This window comes from Pristiophorus japonicus, chromosome 22 (assembly GCF_044704955.1).
Source record: "Pristiophorus japonicus isolate sPriJap1 chromosome 22, sPriJap1.hap1, whole genome shotgun sequence".
In the NCBI taxonomy this organism is placed as follows: Eukaryota; Metazoa; Chordata; class Chondrichthyes; family Pristiophoridae; genus Pristiophorus; species Pristiophorus japonicus.
In genome coordinates, this window is record NC_091998.1 from 14,357,545 (window position 1) to 14,384,198 (window position 26,654).

Below are 26,654 nucleotides of genomic sequence, written 5' to 3' on the forward strand. Positions count from 1 at the left end.
TAAACTTCCGGAGGGGAGCGAGGGTCAGCTGCGAACTTTAAAGGTAACATCAGTTAAACAGACTGAGAGAAGTCATTGGTTCCCCTGGAACTCTAGCCATCTTTCACACTATCTCTCCTACTCCGTCTGGCAGGACAGCAACCTTTCTGCTTTAGGGAGTGCTGCTTGAAAGTTAACTTTTAGATTGAAAGTTAACTTGTAGTTTGAGCTGAGCATGGTTTGATGGTTTGTTGCACAAAGTCCCAGCGAATTTTCACCACTTTGGCTGTCCCTCCGCACACACACACACATCCCACGACTATGTTACTTATATTTTACTTCTAGCCCGTCTTTTACCCGGGCAGCGGGATTGGGCCAGTGTTTATGGTTATCCAGCCTAGTTGAAGCGTTATTATCAGCAGAAACAAACGCCAACTAACAGACAGTTCATTAGGATGTGAATAACAGCAGCAAGAACAGAAGAATCCAACCCCTGCAGTCACTTGTGAACTCGCTGGTGTCTCAGCAGGTTGGATGACTGAGCGAATCCCTTCCCACACACTGAGCAGGTGAACGGCCTCTATATTTTGATATTTCAAATAACAGTGTTTACATTTGATGTCTCCAAGAGGAGACTAATTGATGTCCTGTTTCTGACTGCACCATTTTTGATCGGGGTAGAGGAGCAGTGACAGATCGGGGCCCAGAAGAGGCAAGGGCCCAGTGGCAGCACGGGCCAGCCCACACTGCGATCTATGGATAGTCAGAGTATGTGTGCGCACTAGGTCCTTGCAGCAGAGCTGGTCTCCAGTCGTCTTGGTTAACCCTTGCCATTGGATCAAGACCTAGCTCTGTCAAGCCTATGTGGTGGCTGGTGTGCAACGGCCAACCCACGTTAAAAGAATCCATGCACAGGCACCTTCCACCCTTCAGTATGTAGTTCGGGACCGAGATTGTCAGGTCCCTCATTGAAACACCTGTGAACTCATCCCTTTTTGGTATGGAAGAGCGGGTCATCCTCACACGAGAGACTGCCTAATACTATACTAAGGCTATCCATACCGTTACTCTTTATAAAGTTTGAGGAGTGGCTGTGTGTAGGATTCGGCCTTCTGAGATTAGCTGCCCTATCTCCAACCCAATTTGGACAATTTTTGTGTCTTGTATGTGATTTTGTTTTTCTTCTTCCAGGTTTTGGTTCGGTGGCTGTTGAAATGAGATCAATGGTGCAATGAGTTTTTAATCTTTTCGCCACCTGTCACCTGAGCAAAATCCTCCAATCATTGTGCTGCAATCCATTGTTACGTTACTGCTTTTCAGACCTTTACAGCCCCTTTCGGGATTCATGACATTAGCTGTCAAGTTCTCGGTGAACGAGCACACACAGGAAGACCATGTGTAATTAAAAACAGAGAATGCTGGAAACACTCAGCAGGTCGGGCAGCATCTGTGGAGAGAGAAACCGAGTGATTGTTTCAGGTCGATGACCCTTTGTCAGAGCTGGAAAAAGTTAGAGATGTAACAGATTTTTAAGTAAGTGTAGGGGCAGGGAAATTTGGGGAAGGGGAGGAAAGAACAAAAGGGTGGAGAGATGAAGAGACAAAAGGGGTGATGGTGCACGGCAAAAGGAGATGGTAATGGGACAGGTTAACAAACAAAAGATGAGTCTAGATAGGGTGTAAATGGAAATGGCAGAATCATCAACAGCGGTCATGAGAGAGAAAAAAACAAAAGCATGTGTAGGTGGACAAGGGAGAACCAGTTGATGTGGTGTATTTGGACTTTCAGAAGGCTTTCGACAAGGTCCCACACAAGAGATTAATGTGCAAAGTTAAAGCACATGGGATTGGGGGTAGTGTGCTGACTTGGATTGAGAACTGGTTGGCAGACAGGAAGCAAAGAGTAGGAGTAAATGGGTACTTTTCAGAATGGCAGGCAGTGACTAGTGGGGTACCGCAAGGTTCTGTGCTGGGGCCCCAGTTGTTTACATTGTACATTAATGTTTAGATGAGGGGATTAAATGTAGTATCTCCAAATTTGTGGATGACACTAAGTTGGGTGGCAGTGTGAGCTGCGAGGAGGATGCTATGAGGCTGCAGAGTGACTTGGATAGGTTAGGTGAGTGGGCAAATGCATGGCAGATGAAGTATAATGTGGATAAATGTGAGGTTATCCACTTTGGTGGTAAAAACAGAGAGACAGACTATTATCTGAATGGTGACAGATTAGGAAAAGGGGAGGTGCAACGAGACCTGGGTGTCATGGTACATCAGTCATTGAAGGTTGGCATGCAGGTACAGCAGGCGGTTAAGAAAGCAAATGGCATGTTGGCCTTCATAGCGAGAGGATTTGAGTACAGGGGCAGAGAGGCGTTACTACAGTTGTACAGGGCCTTGGTGAGGCCACACCTGGAGTATTGTGTACAGTTTTGGTCTCCTAACTTGAAGAAGGACATTCTTGCTATTGAGGGAGTGCAGCGAAGGTTCATCAGACTGATTCCCGGGATGGCAGGACTGACATATCAAGAAAGACTGGAACAACTGGGCTTGTATTCACTGGAGTTCAGAAGAATGAGATGGGATCTCATAGAAACGTTTAAAATTCTGACGGGTTTAGACAGGTTAGATGCAGGAAGAATGTTCCCAATGTTGGGGAAGTCCAGAACCAGGGATCACAGTCTAAGAATAAGGGGTAAGCCATTTAGGACCAAGATGAAGAGAAACTTCTTCACCCAGAGAGTGGTGAACCTGTGGAATTCTCTACCACAGAAAGTTGTTGAGGCCAATTCACTAAATATATTCAAAAAGGAGTTAGATGTAGTCCTTACTACTAGGGGGATCAAGGGGTATGGCAAGAAAGCAGGAATGGTGTACTGAAGTTGCATGTTCAGCCATGAACTCATGGAATGGCGGTGCAGGCTCGAAGGGCCGAATGGCCTACTCCCGCACCTATTTTCTATGTTTCTATGTGTTCTATGTTTCTCATCAACCCATAGGTTGGCCATGAGCCCCAGGCCCTACAACACATCCCATCAACCTGCCCACTGAGATCTGTTGCGAGAGACACCTCATTTATCCACTCAGTATCTCAGGAGGCCATCGAATAGATAGTCAAACTAGACATCCCATTATAAGCTTTTCCCGTCATACAAAACAAGTCCGTTGATAGAATAGTACCAATTGGCCTTTCCTGTGGATTGAAGCCTCGTGTTCAATGTCGTGGTTCAGGGTGGTTTAAGGGACTCACTGCTGTCTTGTTTGTGAGATGCATCTCAGTTTCTGTGGTCATTGGTGGGGTGTACAGGTTGTTTAGTTCCATGTTGAACGGAGTTGTCTGCCATGACTCAGTGGGTAGCACTCTCTCCTCTGAGTCAGAAGGTTGTGTGTTCAGGTCCCACTCCAGGGATGTGAGCACTAAAAAATCTAGGCTGACACTCCAATACAGAACTGAGGGAGTGCTGCACTGTCTGAGGTGCCATCTTTCAGATGAACCGTTAAACCGAGACCCCATCTGCTCTCTCAAGTCGACATATAAGATCCCATGGCACTATTTCGAAGAAGAGCAGGGGAGTTATTCCTGATGCCCTGGCTAATATTTATCCCTCAATCAACATAACATAAAAACAGATTATCTGGTCCTTATCACATTGCTGAAAATATCACCAGCATACGGCAAACCAACGACTGTCTGTCCCACCTGTGACAGAGACTGTAATTCCTGTATTGGACTGTACAGCCACCTGAGAACTCACTTTTAGAGTGGAAGCAAGTCTTCCTCGATTTCGAGGGACTGCCTATGACAATGATGTATGTGGCAGCTTGCTGTGCTCAAATTGGCTGCCGCGTTTCCTACATTACAACCGTGACTGCACTCCAAAAGTACTTAATTGGCTGAAATGTGCTTTGGGGTGTCCGATGATCGTAAAAGGCGCTATATAAATGCAAGCCTTTCTTTGGAAATGAACTGAGTCTGATATGACAGTATGGTATGATTCACCATTTCTAATTAAGTTAAAACAGAATTTGCCAGAGACAGAAAGTGGACTGCAATGAATGTCAGTCTTTTACGAAAATGTTCTAAGATGTGCCACAAAGAAGAGGTCAGTGCATTTTTCTATTCCTTATTACCAGCAGAAGCGAGAGCTGCTTTTTCACTCTCCACATATCGGTGGATGTGGTCTTAAAGGTAATATGTTTTGCGTTCCTTAATCCTTACTATAGTCATTACTACTTTTTTTAAATCCAGGGATGAGATGCTGGAATTTCCCTGTTAAATGCAACATCCCTATATTATGCATTTGTAAATATAACTAAGAAATTAATGTGAAAATATTAACATTTGGTTGGAAGTACTTTGTCTCCAGGGTCACTTGAGAGATGGCATGTGCTCTGCACGAGTCACACTCACCTCCACCCAAACCCCACATACACACTTTGTATGTAGTGAAAAATTTCTACTGGGCAATTGCAGTTGATTGGGTGAAATTTTGTCTTTATAAAACCATGATAAATCACAAATAAATCATAGAAATTGATGGCACCTAAGGAGGACATTCGGCCCATCGTGTCCGTACCGGACTGAAAAAGAGCTACCCAGCCTAATCCCACTTTCCAGCTCTTGGTCCGTAGCCCTGCAGGTTACGCCACTTCAAGTGCACATCCAAGTACTTTTTAAATGTGGTGAGGGTTTCTGCCTCTACTACCCTTTCAGGCAGTGAGTTCCAGACCCTCACCACCCTCTGCGACTCCCCGCTAATCCTTTTATCAATTACTTTAAATCTACACCCCCTGGTTATAGATCTCACTGCTAAGGAAAGTAGGTTCTTCTGTTTCAGGCCCCTCATAATTTTATGTAGCTCAATTAATTCTCCCCTTAGACAAAATGAAAATTTTGAAGCCACAATTAGGTCTGAGGTTTTGGTTTGTTCATTTCTGATCATCATAGGCAGTCCCTCGGAATCGAGGAAGACTTGCTTCCACTCTAAAAATGAGTCCTTAGGTGGCTGAACAGTTCAATACAAGAACCACGGTCCCTGTCACAGGTGGGACAGATAGTCGTTGAGGGAAGGGGAGGGTGGGACTGGTTTGCCGCATGCTCTTTCCGCTGCCTGCGCTTGATTTCTGCATGCTCTTGATGATGAGACTCAAGGTGCTCAGCGCCCTCCCTTCCTCCACTTAGGGCGGGCTTTGGCCAAGGACTCCCAGGTGTCAGTGGGGATGTTGCACTTTATCAGGGAGGCTTTGAGGGTGCAGTCGGTAAGTAGAAAATGTTTTATTTATTGATTTTTAAAAAAAATTATATCTTACTAATTTTTTTGGATTGATTTATTGGTTGATTTATTGATGTATTTATCATTTATTATTGATGATGGCTCTTTATTTGTAAAACTGAAGTGTTTAATGTTTGTAAACTTCCCTTTAAACCCCCCCCCCCACCATTCCCTACGCCTGATTTGTAACCTACGCCTGATTTTCTAAAGTGTAGACAAGGTTTTTTCGAGCGTACAAAAATCTTCACTTACTCCATTCTAAGTTAGTTTGGAGTAAGTTTTCACTCACGAAACTTTGAAATCAGGCGTAAGTGGCCGGACACGCCCCCTTTTGAAAAAAAAATTCTGTTCCAAAGTGAAACTGTTCTAACTGACTAGAACTGGAGCAAACTAAATGATGAGAATTCCGATTTCTAAGATACTCCGTTCTACACCAGTTGCTCCTAAAAATCAGGAGCAAATCATGTGGAAACTTGGGGCCATAGTTACAAGGCCAGAGCAGGTCATGTGCAAGTGAACATTGAGCACAAAATGAAACATTAAAATACTCTGCTATAATTATGTAGTGTCATCCATTAGATCACTGCAGAAATGGTTGTCGAATTTATTGAACAATGTAAATTCTAATTGCTTTGATCGGAAGTGAACCGCTTCGCTGGGAGAGGCAAGGAAGGCGATCAGAATGGAATAATGCATTGAGGTAATTTCCACATCCTTTTACAGTGTTTATGCTCAAGGTGGGGAATGTTAAAGTTGGGGAATGAAAGCTTTTTATTGCTGCCCTTTTTTTACACCCAGTGTCAGTATTATGCATTCCCAAGGGACATATCGCCTCGGGTAGATGCAGTGTAAAGATCCATCTGCATTCTCCCAACAATGAGCTGGAATTTGCAGTGGGTAATAACGGCGAATGAACAACGTTCCCCGTTATAGAAACATAGAAAATAGGTGCAGGAGTAGGCCATTCGGCCCTTCGAGCCTGCACCGCCATTCCATGAGTTCATGGCTGAACATGCAACTTCAGTACACCATTCCTGCTTTCTCGCCATACCCCTTGATTCCCCTTGTAGCAAGGACTACATCTAACTCCTTTTTGAATATATTTAGTGAATTGGCCTCAACAACTTTCTGTGGTAGAGAATTCCACAGGTTCACCACTCTCTGGGTGAAGAAGTTTCTCCTCATCTTGGTCCTAAATGGCTTACCCCTTATCCTTAGACTGTGACCCCTGGTTCTGGACTTCCCCAACATTGGGAACATTCTTCTTGCATCTAACCTGTCTAAACCCGTCAGAATTTTAAACGTTTCTATGAGATCCCCTCTCATTCTTCTGAACTCCAGTGAATACAAGCCCAGTTGATCCAATCTTTCTTGATATGTCAGTCCCGCCATCCCGGGAATCAGTCTGGTGAACCTTCGCTGCACTCCCTCAATAACAAGAATGTCCTTCCTCAAGTTAGGAGACCAAAACTGTACATAATACTCCAGGTGTGGCCTCACCAAGGCCCTGTACAACTGTAGTAACACCTCCCTGCCCCTGTACTCAAATCCCCTCGCTATGAAGGGCACATGCTATTTGCTTTCTTAACCGCCTGCTGTACCTGCATGCCAACCTTCAATGACTGATGTACTATGACACCCAGGTTTGTTGCACCTCCCCTTTTCCTAATCTGTCACCATTCAGATAATAGTCTGTCTCTCTGTTATTACCACCAAAGTGGATAACCTCACATTTATCCACATTATACTTCATCTGCCATTCATTTGCCCACTCACCTAACCTATCCAAGTCACTCTGCAGCCTCATAGCATCCTCCTCGCAGCTCACACTGCCACCCAACTTAGTGTCATCCGCAAATTTGGAGATACTACATTTAATCCCCTCTCCAAATCATTAATGTACAATGTAAACAGCTGGGGCCCCAGCACAGAACCTTGTGGTACCCCATTAGTCACTGCCTGCCATTCTGAAAAGTACCCATTTACTCCTACTCTTTGCTTCCTGTCTGCCAACCAGTTCTCAATCCAAGTCAGCATACTACCCCCAATCTTATGTGCTTTAACTTTGCACATTAATCTCTTGTGTGGGACCTTGTCAAAAGCCTTCTGAAAGTCCAAATACACCACATCAACTGGTTCTCCCTTGTCCACTCTACTAGAAACATCTTCAAAAATTCCAGAAGATTTGCCAAGAATGATTTCCCTTTCACAAATCCATGCTGACTTGGACCTATCATGTCACCTCTTTCCAAATGCGCTGCTATGGCATCCTTAATAAATAATTTCATCATTTTACCCACTACCGATGTCAGGCTGACCGGTCTATAATTCCCTGTTTTCTCTCTCCCTCCTTTTTTAAAAAGTGGGGTTACATTGGCTACCCTCCACTCCATAGGAACTGATCCAGAGTCTATAGAATGTTGGAAAATGACTGTCAATGCATCCGCTATTTCCAAGGCCACCTCCTTAAGTACTCTGGGATGCAGTCCATCAGGCCCTGGAGATTTATCGACCTTCAATCCCATCAATTTCCCCAACACAATTTCCCAACTAATAAGGATTTCCCTCAGTTCCTCCTTCTTACTAGACCTTCTGACCCCTTTTATATCCGGAAGATTATTTGTGTCCTCCTTAGTGAATACCGAACCAAAGTACTTGTTCAATTGGTCTGCCATTTCTTTGTTCCCCGTTATGACTTCCCCTGATTCTGACTGCAGGGGACCTACATTTGTCTTTACTAACCTTTTACTCTTTAAATATCTATAGAAGCTTTTGCAGTCCGTCTTAATGTTCCCTGCAAGCTTCCTCTCGTACTCTATTTTCCCTGCCCTAATCAAACCCTTTGTCCTCCTCTGCTGAGTTCTAAATTTCTCCCAGTCCCCGGGTTCGCTGCTATTTCTGGCCAATTTGTGTGCCACTTCCTTGGCTTTAATACTATCCCTGATTTCCCTTGATAGGCACGGTTGAGCCACCTTCCCTTTTTTATTTTTACGCCAGACAGGGATGTACAATTGTTGTAGTTCATCCATGCGGTCTCTAAATGTCTGCCATTGCCCATCCACAGTCAACCCCTTAAGTATCATTTGCCAATCTATCCGAGCCAATTCACACCTCATACCTTCAAAGTTACCCTTCTTTAAGTTCTGGCCCATGGTCTCTGAATTAACTGTTTCATTACCCCGTTGAAACTGACCCAAACTTCAGGATGTAGCTCATGCACATCCTAACACGGAAATCCTGAAATTGCAGTCAGTCATTCACTGCTCCGACACTGGCTGCACTGTGGGACCCTCCCGCACCCCCAAAGTTAGACCTTGTTGGATTAGGTGAAACTGGGATTTTAACAGCGTATTGACTGGTAACATAAGAACATAAATGTTATGTATATAAACATTACCAATGTGTAAGACTTGCCAACAGGGAGCGCACCTGTGGAGACCCAAGGGTCACCTGCACACCTTGGGCAAGCAGGTATAAAAGGCAGTCTACCATGCTGCCGCATCATTCTGGAGTTACAATAAAGAGGCCAAGGTCATAACAGTTTGAGCTTAAGATATACAGTCTTGTGGAGTTATTCTAAACGTAACAATAAGAACATCAGAACGTCAGAATGTCAGAACATCAGAAATGGGAGCAGGAATAGACCATACGGCCCCTCGAGCATGCTCTGCCATTCAATACGAACATGGCTGATCCGTTCATGGACAAAGGTTATGGCCCTGAAAACTAATTTAAATTTTGTGGACTGTCAAATATCTCTATTTTAACAAAAATTACAATTTTTAAGAAACTTCTTTAAAAAGATTTACCTTATCCCCATCTGAGAGCCTCAATCTTTGTTTTGCACTCGAGCATTTTTTTAAAAAGTCCAGCTAAAAGTAGCTTGTCATTTCCTGGTTCACTGTATGTGAGAACTTAGCAATGGGATTGATTGCTTAGACAGCCTGTTGACATCACAGCAGGCCGCACTGGGGAATTCCCACTGTAGATTGCTGAAATCAATTACACGTTCTTTAGGGGCTGTGGCAAACGCTTTGCTTCGCTGCTAACCGCCAATTCCGGGCCAATGTGTCTTAATCCCAAAATCAGAATGGGAGCCCATAATAACAACAGCATGGCATTTCCATTGACCCCAGCAGTCACCCTTGTGGCCTGCCAAAACTATCGTCTTTACAAAGGGGCCAGCCTGGTGTCTAGAGCTTGACTTTCTGCAAATATTGATAACTAGAATGCAAACAGACATCAAACCAAGTAAAGCCAACCGATATTTGTCTTCTATTGAAGTATATTTTGAGGAATTGCTGGAGAACTTCAAGGTTTTTTTGAAGTACAGTGATATTTTCTGGCACATATATTTTCTGAAACTACAAAATGACCCAGGACCAACCATATAAAATTAAGAATTTTGTCTGAGTATTATTTTGTGCTACGTTTATGTAAATTGTAGAAGTTTTAAGGTGTATGTATATACATCTATTTTTTTTTTAATTCTTCATGTACTTTTTGTGCAATACCTGCATGGCCTGATTTTGTGGCGATTGGTTTATAGGATGGAAAGGAAAGCTTCTGTAAACCTGAAACTGGAACAGAATTATGGCTGGCTGAAAGTGAGTAATAAGACTGTAATCTTGACACAGCGTTTAGGTGACACGAGCCTTGAGAGTGAAACTTGAGTTGTTTATGGATGTCATCTCAATGCTGAGATTTCAATCACAGCCTAACTTTCTATCACCTATATTATTTTTTATATGTTTTACAATATTAATAAAATTAAAAATATGCTCACAGCAGCTAAAGTTTAAGCTGGAATTCACAAGTCAGTGTGGAATAGAAGGATTTAAAGAAAGACTTGCATTTATATAGCGCCTTTCACGACCACCGGACGTCTCAAAGCGCTTTACAGCCAAAGAAGTACTTTTTGGAGTCTAGTCACTGTTGTACTGTGGAAAACGCGACAGTCACTATGCGCACAGCAAGCTCCCACAAACACCAATGTGATAATGATCAGATCATTTGTTTTTGTTATGTTGATTGAGGGATAACTGTTGGCCAGGACACCGAAATAGTGCCTTGGGATCTTTTGCGTCCACCTGCGATGGACGGGGCCTCGGTTGAACGTCTCATCCGAAAGGCCGCACCTCTGTCATTGCAGCACTGGGTGTCAGCCTAGGTTTATGTGCTCAAGTCCCTGGAGTGAGTCTTGAACCCACAATCTCCTGACTCAGAGGCAAACATACTACCCACTGAGCCATAGACACTGGTGTGTGATGTTTTACAAAGTATACTTTCTTGAAGTATAATTTGTAATAATTCATAAGAAAAATCAGTACCTTTTCTCCTCTCCCCTTGCATTGCTTTTATGACACAATTTGAATAATTGAAGCTTATTGATTCAGAACAGGTTCCTTCAATGAAAATGACATGGGATTCTGACTTCTCTACACCCCTGATATTTTAGCCAGCATTAATAAAGCCCTTCACAGACGAGTCTGTCACTTTTCTTGCTGTTTTCTCTGAATGCAGTTCCTTCCCAGTCAGGTGATTCCTACCTACTGCAGATCTTGTTCTGCAAAAAAAACACACACGTTTATCACCTTGACTCTTGCAAAGTCTCTACCATATTTAAACAAACTCCTGATTATTAATGCATGCATGGCATCTACATTAAAAAGTTAATTTTTGTGGCAGCAAATGAAGAAATGCTAAGTGTCACTTTGCTTTCCCAGTCCTGACTTACAATGCCCGCTGTCAAGAATTTACGGCAAAATAATTTTGAGAACACTTCATCTGATCAATCAGGAGTGACGTTTAATCTCGCAACCTGCCACATAAATTTATACATACTTGTTCCAAAGCTGTGCTATTGAACAAAAACTCTAGATCTAAACTGCATTTCAAATTAAATAATAGTCAGCTCATGGAAAAGTGCAGACTGAAGCGCCTGATTATGTTGACTATAAATGGAATAAGAACATAAGGAATAGGACTGTAAAAATTACAGCAGGGTAGGGGGCCATTCTATCCATGCAACTCTAACAGGAGCTCTCCACTACCATTTCCCTCTACTTTTTTATGGTCTTCATTTTCAAATACTCTATCCAATTCCTTTATCAATAGTCACTTGTGATAATTCAACTTCTGTGTGAAAATGTACTTCATTTTTCCAATGGTAATTCTAATCTTATGGCTGTGTAGCCAATTGCTAGAAGCCAACTTTCACTGTTTACCATCTCACCATCTTCAAAATTATATCATCTGCTCCAAATCTTCAAGCCTTTCTTCATAACGAAAACCTCTAAATTTCTAAACTCTTAAAATCAGGAACAATTGGTGAACTCCAGGCCTGTGATGTATTTATAAAAAATTCATTCATGGGATGTGGGCGTCGCTAGCAAGGTCGGCATTTATTGCCCTCCCTAATTACCCTTGAGAAGATGGTGGTGAGCCGCCTTCTTGAACCGCTGCAGTCCGTGTGGTGAAGGTACTCCCAAAGTGACTTCGTTGTAGCGGTTGTGTACAATTGAGAGTGGCTTGCTGGGCCATTTCAGAGGGCAGTTAAGAGTCAACCACATTGCTGTGGGTCTGGAGTCACATATTGGCCCAGACTGGGTAAGGACGACAGATTTCCTTCCCTAAAGGACATTAGTGAACCAGATGGGTTTTTATGACAATCCGATAGTTTCATGGTCACTATTATTGACACGAGCTTTTTAACTCCAGATTTATTTAATTAACAATTTAAATTCCCCAGCTGCCATAGTGGGATTTGAACTCATGTCGCTGGATTATTAGTCCAGTAACATACCCCTAACATTATCGTGATAATGTTATCATTTTTTTATGTATTTGTTCCTAAGATGAGAGCAATGCTTTATTCCTGGCATTGCTTTTGGCTTAGGATCCAGCAAACTGACGCCCGGCCTATTCTGAGACGGGGATGTGCAAGAGCAGAATCACAGGATCAGCACAAGTCAGTCTTTGTGCAATTATAATGACCGCTCACTGCTTTCACAATAAATATTTTATTGAACAGCATTGCACAATTGTCCATGGTAGTTGGTCAATAGCACCAACTCTGAGCACCCTGCCTCTGGAGGCAACATTAGAGGCCAAGATTTGGCAATGGACAATGAACATCAAGTTAATAACACCCCACTCACTCACAATGATTTACATTCCAAACAAGAAATACACACTGTCAGAACATAACACATAATGCAAAATACATAGAACTTTTTATTGCTTTAAGCATGACGTACCAGAATCGCCTCTTCTCATCCTTGCTTCTCTCAAAGATGTATTTATGTACAATAAATAGTTCTTGGACTGTACTGACTATACATATATATTTGACTTTCCTGTGATTTATTTTGTAAAATATGTTTCCTTTGTTACATAATCATAATTTATATAAATAGGAGCAGGAGTGCAAGGATCCTGACTTTTAAATAAAAATAGTTTCTTCTGATTGACATTTTGATTTATGATGCACCATTTGTTCCCCACCACAATTATTTTACAGAACTAAACACGCCACATGTCTTGATATTCAGCAAGCTGCGAGAATGCAGCCGTGGTTGTGACTGCACCAGTATCCTGGGGTATACTTTTACATCCTATTGCTACGATAACTAGTCATAGAATACTTCCAGCAAGACTTACAACAGGACATGTGAAACATTTATAGTTAAAGCTCAAATTCTCCAAATACACCATATATTTTTAGCACGGTGACTTTGTGGTTTTCAGGACAAACAAATAACCAGAAAACAAAAAGCATTTGATGTGATCAACGTGATTACATCACGTTGCTTGTACGGGTACCAAGGTTATTTAAATCTCTAATCTTTTATAATTATGTTACCACAATGACACAAAACAAGTTCATCAATAAACAAAATACATTCTCTTCATGTGTTACATAAATTAAAACCAAGATACAAGTTAGGTGGCACAGATTGATTTCATTTTCAAGTATAATGAAAACTTATTTGGCAGACCAGGACTGGTGTGCAGAACATATATTTTCTATTTTCCACATTACTAACACACTGTTACAGTAGAGCTAATGCTACATTTTGATTTGTTTATAATCTTTTCAGTCATAATGTACAAACAGTAGCGCGTTAATATGCCATCCGATTACTTGCAGGCTCCAAATTGATACACATTGATTACAGTAAGCTCTCCTTTTGCATAGAGAAATGACCATTTGTGCATTTCGTCCAATCAGAGTTTGAGAACATTTAATGGCACAGCTTCCTTCCATTTTGAACCTGTGTTGCGTCCCCCGTGAAGCTTTGCTTGGCTTTGGTGTTACACTTAACACACAGGTCTTTCATCTCTTTAAAACTCTTCTCCACAGCCTTTGCAAACATGGCAGAAGAGGTCTCCTTGCAATTATTGAAGCAGGAAATGCAGAAGATAATGTGATCCAAGTGTGGATTGTAGGAAACACCGTAACCCTCTGGAACCACAGGACCATAAAACAGAAAAGCCTCCATTGTAGTTGGTACCTGCAGACCAATGGAAGGCAGAACTTAATGTTCCTGAGCTCTGGCACAGAATGCTCATAAGATAGACTGATTGGGTAAATATAACCACCTTACGCTTGCCTGTTCCACAATCTTGAGATGTGGGTATTGTTTAAATGTATATATACCTACTTTTTACACTACAACACTTCAGCCACCAGGGTTGGATTCAGGGCCTGATAGGCCCGGGGCAAACTGATCCCAATGGGCCGATAGTTATGTTTGTTCATGTTCGTTACATTATGTATATGATTCTGAGTCTGAAAACATAGGCCAGTATATTCAACAATGAAAGCATATATTCTGTACCAAGTAGGTATATATTCTGGTTCTGGTAACATTGCAATACTAGATTCCTATACATATATGCAAATAGTAAAGATATTGTCTCTGCAAAAATAGGTATGTACACGTTAGGTCAATAAACAATATTTTCCTCGGTCTTGTTTTCCTCTTATTGTCTATTCTATTCAGCCTATTTGGGAGGATTTATATATTTTTTCCTACATTTATTAGGTGGACCCATGTTCTGGTGGGCCTGGGGCTGCAGCCCCATCCGCCCCGTGGTTAATCCACCCCCCCACCCCTCACCCCTGTCTGTTACACATGCGCAGTCCTGTACACACAACTGAACTTTCTCCCATCAATACTGCTTTGACAAATCCCCAAGATATGCTATTCATTTCATAGACTTTTCTGATAAGTTATCACTGATCATACTTCTATTATAATTGCTTTTCAATTACACGCTCCCTGAAATAACACCGCCCCTGCCTAGTAGCTGAATATTTATGAATTATAAAGCAGACAATATAACATCATAAAGTTTTGAGCCAAGGTCCAATTATTATAGAGATATCATCATGACTGTAGTTAGTGGTGGCACACATGGCTGTCCAGCTATGCAACTGGGTTCTGGAATGGAGGGTGTGAAACCAGAGGGAATATGACCAGTCTTGCTGTATAAGCACAGAATTTCCAGAGGAATCCTGATGCTTCAATTCAATTTATACCTTTTGTAAAATAGATTCAAGGAATACTTCATTTGGTGTTAGGGAAATCCTTTGAAGGTACATTAAACCAGAAGCAATCCAGTGCATTTCTGAAGACAACAAAGGAAATAAAAGTGAATGTAGATAATATTATGGAAGTTCCAGCTCAGAGGAGGAAAGTGGTGCTGGTACAATAACATTTACTAGCTCTTTGAGTTATGTATCAGCCACTCGTGGTGGCATGTTTTTACATTGGACCATAATTTGCTGTCAAAAATAACGGTGAGGCTATTAATGTTCCCCGTTAATTATGTACAAATGCTGCAGCAGCTTCAGGTCAGGACAGATGCGCGGTTAAATGCAGAAATCCAAAAGTTGCTGTCCAAGATGCTGTTCACTTCACAATAAACGTATCTCGCTGGCTGGCTCACCAGTGAAATGCATTGAACGGTAGGAAGTTGCTGCACTTACACAGTAAATACGAACTAAACACGTCACAGAAAGTTAGGTCTTTTTAATTTCAGTCTATGGACCCTTGTGATATGTGTTAATTACTGCCAGGTGACCTCTCTGCCGCCAAAAATTAATTAGTTCAAGTGTGGGGTCTCATTCCTTCAGGTTTGAATTGTTGTTGGAGATTTGAAAAATGTAAAATTTTACTTTTTTTTACTTTTCCTTTGTCTTTTCTTTCTCTCAATCCTCTTTCTTTCCCTCTCTTTATTTCTCTTTATGTACCTGATTTGATGTTGAATTTACCCATTCTTGCACGTCCCCTCAGTCCTTGCACTGTTAATTTCACAATCCTTTAATCTTATTGGCTATGGAGATGCACAGTTGCTTGTCCTGTGCACTCGGGTCCCAGGTAACCAGTTTCCCTCGCTGCGACGCGATCATCTCTTCAGCGACTTCCCACGCAAAAAATTAAGAAAACCTAAATGTGCAAGGGCAAGTCTAACCAACAAGAGATGCCGTTAGCTGCCCGGCCACAGTGTCCAGGATGTCAGAGTCTCAGTGTTCATGGTGTATGGTGCTTTTTGTTAGGAGTCACTGCATTTCATGGCATTCACTGCATTTCAGTTTTGTATGTTGGGACATATGGAGTGTCTCACTGCTGTCTACTGAGATGTGCTGCCTTTCTCAATGTTCGATGTGTTGGGTATCGTGGGGTAGGATTAGCTGAGTGTTGCAGTGAACGCTCAACAAGACCACAATGAAATGAAATGAATTCTGTTCCAGAAATTGAAAGCAGTTTCTTATTTGTATTTTCAGATATGATTTTTTTTCTCGCTTTTGTTTGATTCCCTGTTGCATAGAATATGCCAGGTCAAGACAACAATCCGCTTCCATTACCATAGTCAAAGCTGCTTTCAAATCAGTCACTGAGCAGTGCTTGAGAATACCCAGCTTGATTTGCTCTGCAACCTTCCCCTCCCTCCTTGTGAGGAAGTGACTGACCTCACCACAATGTAAACTTGGACACCAAACATCATGTGGAGATTTGCATCCTCTCATTCCAAGGCATCTGGCATTGGCACTGCAGTTGTCCCTTTTTTGCATTCTTGTTTAACAAATACAAGCAAATTAAGGAATCTTGGTATGATAGTGTTTAGACACTCACCTGGCTGGTGGAGAGGGTAAAATGGTTACTCATCAGGTATGTTTTGTCAGTGAACAGTTTGGGTAAATCCATTTGCAGTTCCTTTGCCATCTCCCGCAGTCCAAGTAAGTGATTGTCTATTGCCATCCCAGTAATGGCCTAAAACATAGCCCAAAATGGGAACACATTTCATTACTTTATATAAACTAACGTTATCAAGTATAAACTCAAGTGCCTAGAAACTGGGCCGTCTAACACCCATTTATCAGGGACTACGCAGCCTCCTAAGTCTCCAAAATGGTGGGCAAGACGGGTGCACACACGTCCGACTGGAAGTACACCGCCTGGCATTTTGGGTAAGGTCAAACAAGAGACTGATGCGGGCATTGGGTACTTTTCATATGCAAATAAGAAGGTTAAAAACTAAAAAAAAAATGTAATAGCCAGAATAATCTCCTCGACTAGATGGGTTGGAGAGAAATTTCCCAGATTTTTTCCCCCTAATTGGCTTGGATTTTTTATCTGTTTTTTTGTCTCTCCTCGGAGATCACATGGTTTGGGTGGGGTGGAGTATATAATGTTGTGATACACAAAATATCGGGATTGTGTGGGACAGGCTCGATGAACTAGATGGTCTTTACCTGTCTGTCATTTTTCGTATGTTCGTTACTTAGCTCTGACTGTGGAACCGGGAGGAAAATGGGCGCTCCCAAATTTCTAGGCCATTTATAAAGGATTACAGGATGTTGCCCTCCTATGAAGATATGCCTATTCTTAAGACCACGTTCTTCTGGTTACTGAAAAGGTTACTGCTCTAAGTAAATGTCAGTGACACACTTTACCAGCTGGCAAGAAGCAGGTGAGATTGGCATAGCGGAGAGTCTATTTTTTGTTCCATCCCATCTGTTCCTTCATTCAGTGCCGCCACCCATAACACCATGGAGTCCAGACTACCTCTCACTATTCTGGAATACACCTGCTTTATAACATTCCCAAAGCAATGTATTACACTATGGAATATTACTTGGAATAATTTGAAGAGAAAGAGCCATTACACCTAGTCTTACAAGTTGGACAGTACTAAAGATTACTGCTGCCAAAAATTGAATGCAAAGTAATTTATGTAGACACAGCGTAGACTTTGTGACTGAATATACAGTGTTTTGTGACAAAAAACAGGTTGTTAAAACTGAAATACAAAATTCCTGATGAGCTTGCTAGTTACCTCAAATGCTGTAGCGTGAGGTTATGTCGAATTCAAAACAGCAACTAGTATGTCCTAAAATCCGGAACCCTCGGGACCGAGGCCATTCCGGATTCCGAGCTTTTCCGTATTTTTGATTTGTTTTCTGACGACACGAATCCAGAAACAGCCGAGTCCAGGTTCAGGTATTTCCGGATTTCAGAACGTTAGAAAGGTGGGGAGGGGTGGTGGGTGATGGTGGGGTGATTCCCGCAGAGCTGTTCGGGCCGTCCGGCCCCGCCGAGGTTGTTGTCGGGCGGGCAGACCCCTGCCGAGGTGGTGTTCGGGCGGGCCAGCGAGGAGGCCCCAAGGTAAAGGCAGCGAACGGGTCGAGGCAAGGCCAGATGTCGGCAACATCATCGGGTCCCGATTCCGGAACATTTAACAGATTCCCAACAACTCTGGCACTGATCGTTCCAGATTCGGGAACTCTGGATTTTGGACGCTGCACCTGTATATTAGTCCTGCCTCTGCACCTGCTTAAAAACTGTAACAACTCTAACTTCTTCCAGTTCTGATGAAGGGTCATCGACCTGAAACGTTAACTCGGTTTCTCTCTCCACAGAGGCTGCCTGACCTGCTGGGTGTTTCCAGCATTTTCTGTTTCTATTTCAGATTTCCAGCACCCGCAGTATCTTGTGTTTTCGACGAGTATCTATATTATGTCTTTATAGAAAAATGTGTCAGGGGCTTCACAGAGGCATGAGAAAAATTCAACTCCGAGTGAAAGGAACGATTCAGAAGCTGACCAAAACCTCGGCCAAAGACATGGGAATGAATAAAGTTCGTAAAGGAGAAGAAAGGAAATAGTAGTGATCCCAGCTCATAATACAGTACTAGACATCTAAATATTACAAGAGGAAAATAAATAGCCTTTTTTAATTTCATATATATATAAAAAAAGTTATTTGTGTTTTTAAGGGACAGTTTTATTGTGCAAGATAAGTTGCTCCATTACCTGGGAATAGTCTGCTTGGAAAACTTGTTTGAACTGTTTGATAAAGCTGTAACGATGAGATCTTGATTATTTTCTTATTGTGTCAACAGCACCATCGAGGGTGTGGAATGCACTGAGAGAGTCAATAAACTGACTTACGCTCCTTTATTCCCTCTCCCTCCCACGTTGGGAATAAATTCAGGTACAAACATGAAAATATTAAAAGTTCACAGCAAGAAATCAGTGCTTTGGGGATATAACCTTCATTGGACCTCCTCTGTCTCCAAGTACTCAACTGGTCCAAATAATAGTGAGGAAAAGATCTACTTCCTGTTTCCTCCGAGTTACTCTGTTTCACATCCAAATTATTTAGGTTCAAAGGGTCCTCATTTCAGATGCAATTTTACCGGCTAACATTACTGCATCGATTTTGGTTGATTCAGTCATTACTTGCAAGTTGGATGAAGTAGGCTGTGATGTTTGAGTGCAGTGGTGGTGAGGGAGAGACACTATTCGGGCAGAATGGGTGAATGCAGTGACAGAGAGAAGAGAGAAAGACATTACTTTGCAGATGGGAAAGGAGGGCGAGCGTTGGATACTCGGACACTGCAGGGCCCCTTTGTGGGACTAAAACTGTGAATAGTGGAAATCAGAAATAAAATCAGACAATACTGAAAGCGTACAGTAGGATTGGTCAACTTTGGTAAAGGAGAAAAGATCGATGTTAGGTGGGGCCCTTTGGCAGAACTGGGTTGAACCTGCCGGCAACAACCTTTTTTCTTTTCAGATGCTGATGGACCTTCTTGTGCTTTGTCATTGTGTCCAGCTAGGATTACTGTGACTGCTTAAGAGTCATTCCTCCTTATTTTATGTTGTCTGCGGAGGTAAGGGCGCTATTTCCATCGTGGTGATGTCATTTATAAGCGATTGTGATATCATCACTTCTTGTTACCTCTAGACCTGTCTATCCAATGCAATCCTGGCTGGCCTCCCACATTCTACCCTACGTAAACTTGAGGTGATCCAAAACTCGGCTGCCCGTGTCCTAACTCACACCAAGTCCTGTTCACCCATCACCCCCGTGCTTTCTGACCTACATTGGCTTCCAGGTAAGCAACGCCTCAATTTCAAAATTCTCTCTTTCTTTTCAAATCCCTCCATGGCCTTGCCCCTCCCTACCAGTGCAATCTCCTTCAGCCCGCCCTCCCCCACCCCCACTGGGATTTCTGTGCTCCTCAAATTCTGCCCTCATAAGCATCCCTGATTATAATTGCTCAACCATTGCTGGCCGTGCCTGCTGTTGCCTAGGTCCTAAACTCTGGAATTCCCTGATTAAACCTCTTGACCTCTCTATATCCTCCTTTAAGATGCTCCTTAAAACCTGCCTCTTTGACCGAGCATTTGATCACCTGCCCTAATTTTTCTTTACATGGCTTGTTGTCAAATTTTTTTGTCTCATAACACTCCTGTGAAGTGCCTTGGGACATTGCACTACTTTAAAGGTGCTATATAAATACAAGTTGTTGTTGTATCACTTTGGGGTTGCAAACAAAAGGTTTGGCAAACATCCTTTAGTGACGGTGCTGCCCCTTTAAATTATAATTTCAGTTTCCAGTGGTTTGAAGAAGAAGAACATTAAATACATTGATGCATTTCTTTTCTTCCAACAGTTCAGGCATCTATTTTATAACTAAGTTAAAACCTGTTAGATGGTAACAAATTTTATCCGTGAATGTCAGAGAGACTGAAATTATTGCTGCTTAAAGGAAATTAAATTTTCTGGCCTTAAATTAAATCTTATAATAGATTGCATCATAGTATAATCCTGAAGCACCATAACAAATTGAAACATCACAGCACGGTAGAGTGTCCTAATATCGAGCCACTAAGATGTTAAAATATGGATTTTTTCCCTCCCCTGTCTTGCGATCATAAATAACAGTCTTTCCTTTCCTGTTAGAGAATGATATGAAATATTGAAAACTGGAAGATGTATTGAATAACTAATGAAAGTACTCAGCACTGGAAGTGTATTCAGTTACTAAAATCACCACTTACTGCTTCACTGTTAATGTAACTAATTAATTAATTAGCCCATAAAAGATGTAATCAATAAAACTTTTAATTTACCAACGCAGCATTTGAAACTGAAATTAATTTCACTTACTAGAACAGTGTAATTGGTCTGTGCATCGATTGCAGCCCAGAGAAGCTCCATTTTTTGGGGGTTCTGTCATCAGAAGGCAAGCGTCACACATTAGGTTGTTCATACTTTGCAGTCATATTTAATCCGCACACTCACTTACACACTCAACATCAACCCCACCTCCCCACCCCTTCGTGTCAGCTGTGGCTCAGTGGGTAGCACAATCGCCTCTGAGTCAGGAGCTTGTGGGTTCAAGTCCCACTCCAGGAACTTGAGCACAAAAATCTAGGCTGACACTCCAGTGCAGTGCTGAGGGAGTGCTGCACTGTCGGAGGTGCCGTCTTTCAGATGAGATGTTAAACCGAGGCCCTGTCTGCCCTTTCAGGTGGACGTAAAAGATCCCATGGCACTATTTTGAAGACGAGCAGGGGTGTTATCCCCAGTGTCCTGGCCAATATTTATCCCTCAATCAACATACCAAAAACAGATTATCTGGCCATTATCACATTGCTGTTCATGGGAGCTTTGTGTGCACATTGGCTGCTGCGTTTCCCACATTACAACAGTGACTACACTCCAAAAGTACTTCATTGGCTGTAAAGCACTTTGAGACATCCAGTGGCCATGAAAGGTGTTATATAAATGCAAGTCTTTCTTTCTTTTCATATATTTCACTAACTCACTTGGGTCACAGGCACTCTCGCATGGTACATACCTTCCTAAGTTAGCGCGTTTACATGGTTACATTCCGTTATTCATTCAGCTTTACACTGGCATGCGCTCACTTGTTCTTTCTCTCTTGTACACTCAGACATGCCCACCTACTCACTGCCCTCCCTCCTCCCCCCAGAGATGCTTGTCAGGTGCACGTACTTCTATGCGTAGATACAGACTTACATTAGCAGTGAAATGGAAGAAGGAATAAATCGATACGTTAACAATGGCCCAGAATTGGCGGTCAGTGGTGAAACGAAGATGTTTGCTGCAGGCCCCGAAGTACGCTCCGCACAAAGGATCTCGCAATCCCTGTGTCGAGAACTTCGGCTTTTCCGACCTTCATCTCAAATCAACAAAGTACAGTGGGGATCCCCTTGTGCAAAGTGCTGTGAGGTCAAAAAGCTGTCTAAGCAGCCAATCAAAAGGCAGAATTTTCATAGACAGTGAACAAGGAAATGAGTAAGCTCTTCAAATTCTAACTTTAAAAAAAATGTTAGAGAGAGAGCTAAGGAAAGACTGGAGTTCTCACCTGGGGAAAAGACAAACCTGAAATAAAGAGGGACAAAATGTTTCTTTTAAATTTAAATTTTTATTAAAATGGGCAAATTTCACATAGCACAAAATTAAAAGTAGTTTTCCATACCCTTATATATTTGTTTAGCAGCAATAACACTATCAAATCCCCAGTTACACCTTCATCCCTTGGGGTCTAACTTTTAGTGGGGAATTTAACAGCATACTTACTGCGGAAGAACCAAAGTTTTCATCAGTTTCAATGATTTTGGTCATTATACAGATTGCCGGCTCTGGGGTATGGGAGGGGTGAGGAGGTGGGGGCACAGCCTATTTCAGAGCCATCATTGACAGACCGCAACTCCAGGAATTCTGCATGTGCCAAATCCCGAAGTTGCAGTCAGTTTCAAAGGCGGAATGACGACGAACGCTGCCAGTTCCCCGTCATCCCGACTGCAAATTCCGGGCCAATATAAAAGACCATTGGTATCTAAAAATGGCAGGACATGATGATCGGGAATATTCGTATTCGAATGCTTAATGCATCTGTCTGATGTTTTGCTCCCTGCCACTTTAGCAGAGGTGTGAATCCATTTAAAATGCCACTGCTAAAATAGCAGTGAGAGGAATTTCAGACAAACGTGGTTAGCTTTCTACACTTGTATCCTGTGTTGTCATAGTAGGGTGGTAGGGAATGGGGGTGGAGAAAGAACTCAAGAAAGATCGAAAAGAAAGCGAGTCCAACAATGAGAATAGAGAAAGGAGAAGAGAGAAAGGGACAGAGAGAGAGCAAGAAAGAGACATACCGAGATTGAGGTTCCTCCATCTATCATGGCTTTTACAAAATCGAAAGCCTCTTTCGTTGCTGATCGGATATTATCAACTCTTCCTTCCTGAAAGCGACGTGTTGAAGCACTTTCGTAAGTGGGGACAAGTCTCCCATGGCATCTGGATTAGAAACAACAGCAGCAGCAACTTTTTAAACAATGTACAAAATCCCCTTGAGGAAGAGCACAACCATAGTGAAGGATGAGCAGAATTATTTTAAAAATAAAGAAACAAATAGGCATCAGGAATGGGGCCTAAGCAAAACCCAGCTGAGAATAATTATAAATGAATACTAGAAAAAGGAAGAGGACAACAGAAAAGTAGGTTCTAGGTAGCAGCAGCAAATGATCACAAGCCATCTTTTAAATATGCTGGGCAATAAAACAGAAAGATTAATTAAGGATTAAATGTGGTAAACAACAACAACTTATATTCATATAGCACCTTTAACGTAGTGAAACCTCCCAACAAAAAGACAAACAAAAAAATGTTTTACACCGAGCCACATAAGAAGAAATTAGGGCAGATGACCAGAAGCTTGGTCAAAGAGGTAGGTTTTAAGGAGAGTCTTAAAGGAGGAAAGAGAGGCGGAGAGGTTTAGGGAGGGAGTTCCAGAGCTTGGGGCCCAGGCAGCTGAAGGTATGGCCACCGATGGTTGAGCGATTATAATCAGGGGTGCTCAAGAGGACAGAATTTGGGAAGCGCAGATATTTCTGGGGGGGGGGGGGGGTGGTGAGGCTGGAGGAGATTACAGAGATAGGGAGGGGTGAGGCCATGGAGGGATTTGTAAACAAGGTTGAGAATTTTGGAAGTAAACATCATAGAGGAGCAGGAAATGTCAGATGTATAATAATTTTTCACAGACTTCATAAATGATGTGATGAACAAATTCAAGTTGCAGTCTTTTTAACTTGGAATGTACAACTTATTTAAACATTATTAAAACGTGCAATATGATGAGGAATCTGAAGGAATTAAATGTACCCTGGGCACCAGATGGCTTGCATCCAAGAATCTTCAAGGAAATGAGAGAGGAATTGAGCGAGAGAAGCAATGACTTGTGTTCAACATTGGGGAAGCAGCAATAATACATGCAGTGATTTGAATTATGTGAATGAATCTGTTATAGAGTCATTTCAGAGCACACTTTTCAATTAGGCTGGGTAGTTTTTTACAATCTAGTTTTAAATCATTCCTTTTCTGTTCCCTCTGGAGATGCTGTCTTTGATGTTTGAAACAATCTGATCTCCTCCAGTGTCACACGCCACAAGTACTTGCTCAGATACAAAACAAGAGTTTGTGAAGGGTCTTGCTGATTAGAATGCACTCTGTCTCAGGAGCTGCCCTTTCATTTCTTCATGCGAACGTGCATATCTGGTCTTAGTTCAGACAGCTTACAGGCTCCAGGGCACTTACCACAATGCAGCGGCACACATGGTTGCCTTGTGGTTTCCTATATCTGCTGTCCATACCGGCAATGCATAGAGGAGATGGTGCACTGCAGCCTGGAACACTGGGCAAATCAATGAATTTGGACAGCAACCTCACATACACACTCGGGATTTGCATCCCTAACAAGCCAGAGTTCAGAACAAACAAGTTCTGAACAAAGAGCTGGGCCACTGTACTGATACTAATCAGGTTGCAGGTTGCAACAAACAGGAAGCCCGTGTTAGGAATTTAATTCAACAGATATTGTTCACCACATATAATCTATGCACCTGTGAGGATGCTCACCGGCAGGTAGAGCTGTTGAGTTGTGAGTGGCTTAGCCAGTTACTTGATGTTCACAAGACTCAATAAAACCCCAGCCAGTTGGGTTCAGGGGATCCACGATGAGGCAGGTGGTTGTGAGTCCGGTGAATGAACTGGTAATGTGTAGTGTGATTGTTAAACCTTTGCTAACAAATGAACTAGATCTTAATAGCAATGTTTTGCTATGAATTCTTAAGCAAAGAACCCATGAAGCAAGTACATTACAGCGGGACTTTCCAAGTACCAGTTGATCTAAATGTGTGCTCTGCTGCTGAAGCTCTGGTCAGTATGAATGTTCTGTTTTCTCTGATATTTTCCCTTCCCCTTTCTTCCCAGTCTCTTCCCAGCTACTCCTCCCTTCCACCCATGTTGGCTTTCAAGACTAAAGAAGAAGTCTGGCTGGCTCATTTCAGAGCAGCTTGCTTCTTTTAAGCCAGTGCCTGTGGGCTCCACTAAGTTTTCACCGTTCTACAAGTACAGGGCTGCACCAGAGGATGCAAGGGTGGCAAATTTTATCTCAATCATAGAACGATACAATGATACAGCTCAGAAGGAGACCATTCAGCCCATCGTGCCTGTGTTGGCACTTTGGTAGAGCTATCCAATTAGTCCTACTCCCCTGTTTTTTCCCCCATAGCCCTGCAAATGTTCCCTCTTCAACTATTTATGTAATTCTCTTTTGAAGGTTACTAATGAAGTGTTCAAAAGGGAACTGAATCAGGGTAACTATAGACCATTTCAGCCTAACAACAGTAGTTGCGGGGAGTGGTGGTGAGGGGGGGGGGAGGATGGGGGGCAGTTGGGGGTTGGGGTGGGGGGGGATGGTGGGATGGGGGGCAGGGGTTGGTGGAATGGTTGCTAATTCTATGGATGTTCCTGTGCTACAGGACAAAGAGTTGGATTTCTAAATTAGGAATTGTCAGCATAGATTTAGAATCAACCTGTTGAGTCTCACACATCTACTGACGTTCTTTGAAGAAGTTAACTGAATTTAACTGGCAGGCGCAATCAGTGGCTATAATCTACTTAGACTTTCAGAAAGCATTTGATAAAGTTCCACATATGAGCTTTAACTTCATTTGGAAACCTCATGAAATGACTGGAATATTAGCTAATTGGATTGTAAATTGGTTTGGCATTGAAAAGCGACAAGTAATGATAAATGGCAAAACATCTGGTCAGAGGGTAATAACTAATGAAGTTCTTACAGACATCTGTTGCTAGTCCCCTGCTTTTCACACTAACCAGAAATGATACTGAAGAGGATACTTGAAATATCATAAAAATTTGCCAAGCTGTTTGGCTAGATGATGAGCATGAGAGATTGATTAAAAATATGAAAGATTAGTATCAATTGAGTGCATGAGATTAGGAATGGCAGACGGGATTTAATTATAGATATGAATAAAAATATATGCACACTAAAACAGGAATCGAGCTTCTCGGTACATTGTGAAAGCATAACATTCTGTAAACGTAATGATGGGACATAATTGTGAAACAACTTCAACCCTGGAGGGGAAGTTGCTAAGGTATCATGAATAGAGTTTTGTTTTTTCTTTTTGCTAGAGAAATCTCTCGTTAAATGCAGGACCTGGGCGCACACTCAACTGCACTTGAATTGGACTGCTGCTCACTCAAAGGGAGGCTTCATGGCCTTACTGGAGAGTGAGATGGTTGGGAAAGGGCTAAAGATCCCCCTTAAACCATACCCTCTCAGCAGCTTCTGTGTCTGCCCGCTGCTGAGGCAGAGGTAGGATATAATCAAGGGATGTCCAGTAGTGAAGTGGAAAAGAAAATCAATTTGTCTGTGATTATTTCTCATGAAAGTATCCAGTCAATATGAAGCTGTTGGTAATACTCAGAACTGAGGAAGGACATTCTTGCTATTGAGGGAGTGCAGCGAAGGTTCACCAGACTGATTCCCGGGATGGCGGGACTGACCTATCAAGAAAGACTGGATCAACTGGGCTTGTATTCACTGGAGTTCAGAAGAATGAGAGGGGACCTCATAGAAACGTTTAAAATTCTGATGGGGTTAGACAGGTTAGATGCAGGAAGAATGTTCCCAATGTTGGGGAAGTCCAGAACCAGGGGACACAGTCTAAGGATAAGGGGTAAGCCATTTAGGACCGAGATGAGGA

General features: G+C 42.3%; 1 protein-coding gene and 1 long non-coding RNA gene across 4 annotated transcripts in view; one reads left to right on the forward strand and one right to left on the reverse strand.

The window, feature by feature from the left end:
* Window positions 1-4: 4 nt before the first annotated feature.
* On the forward strand, window positions 5-14,180 carry LOC139234684 (uncharacterized). 3 transcript variants are annotated; one of them, XR_011588325.1, is made up of 5 exons: window positions 5-43; window positions 5,158-5,234; window positions 5,828-5,948; window positions 9,798-9,855; window positions 13,614-14,180. It is a non-coding gene; the product is annotated as an uncharacterized lncRNA (long non-coding RNA). The 3 variants fall into 3 exon arrangements; XR_011588326.1 differs by having other exon boundaries at window positions 5,892-5,948; XR_011588327.1 differs by lacking the exon at window positions 5,158-5,234 and having other exon boundaries at window positions 15-43.
* The window catches only part of chata (choline O-acetyltransferase a), a 47,418-nt gene continuing 34,258 nt past the window's right edge, over window positions 13,495-26,654 (reverse strand). The window contains exons 11-14 of the mRNA XM_070865360.1: window positions 22,734-22,875; window positions 20,719-20,781; window positions 16,393-16,530; window positions 13,495-13,764 (exon numbers count right to left, since the gene is read on the reverse strand). Of these exons, the coding sequence (XP_070721461.1) occupies window positions 13,495-13,764; window positions 16,393-16,530; window positions 20,719-20,781; window positions 22,734-22,875 (613 nt within the window). The remainder of the gene's footprint in view (window positions 13,765-16,392; window positions 16,531-20,718; window positions 20,782-22,733; window positions 22,876-26,654) is intronic.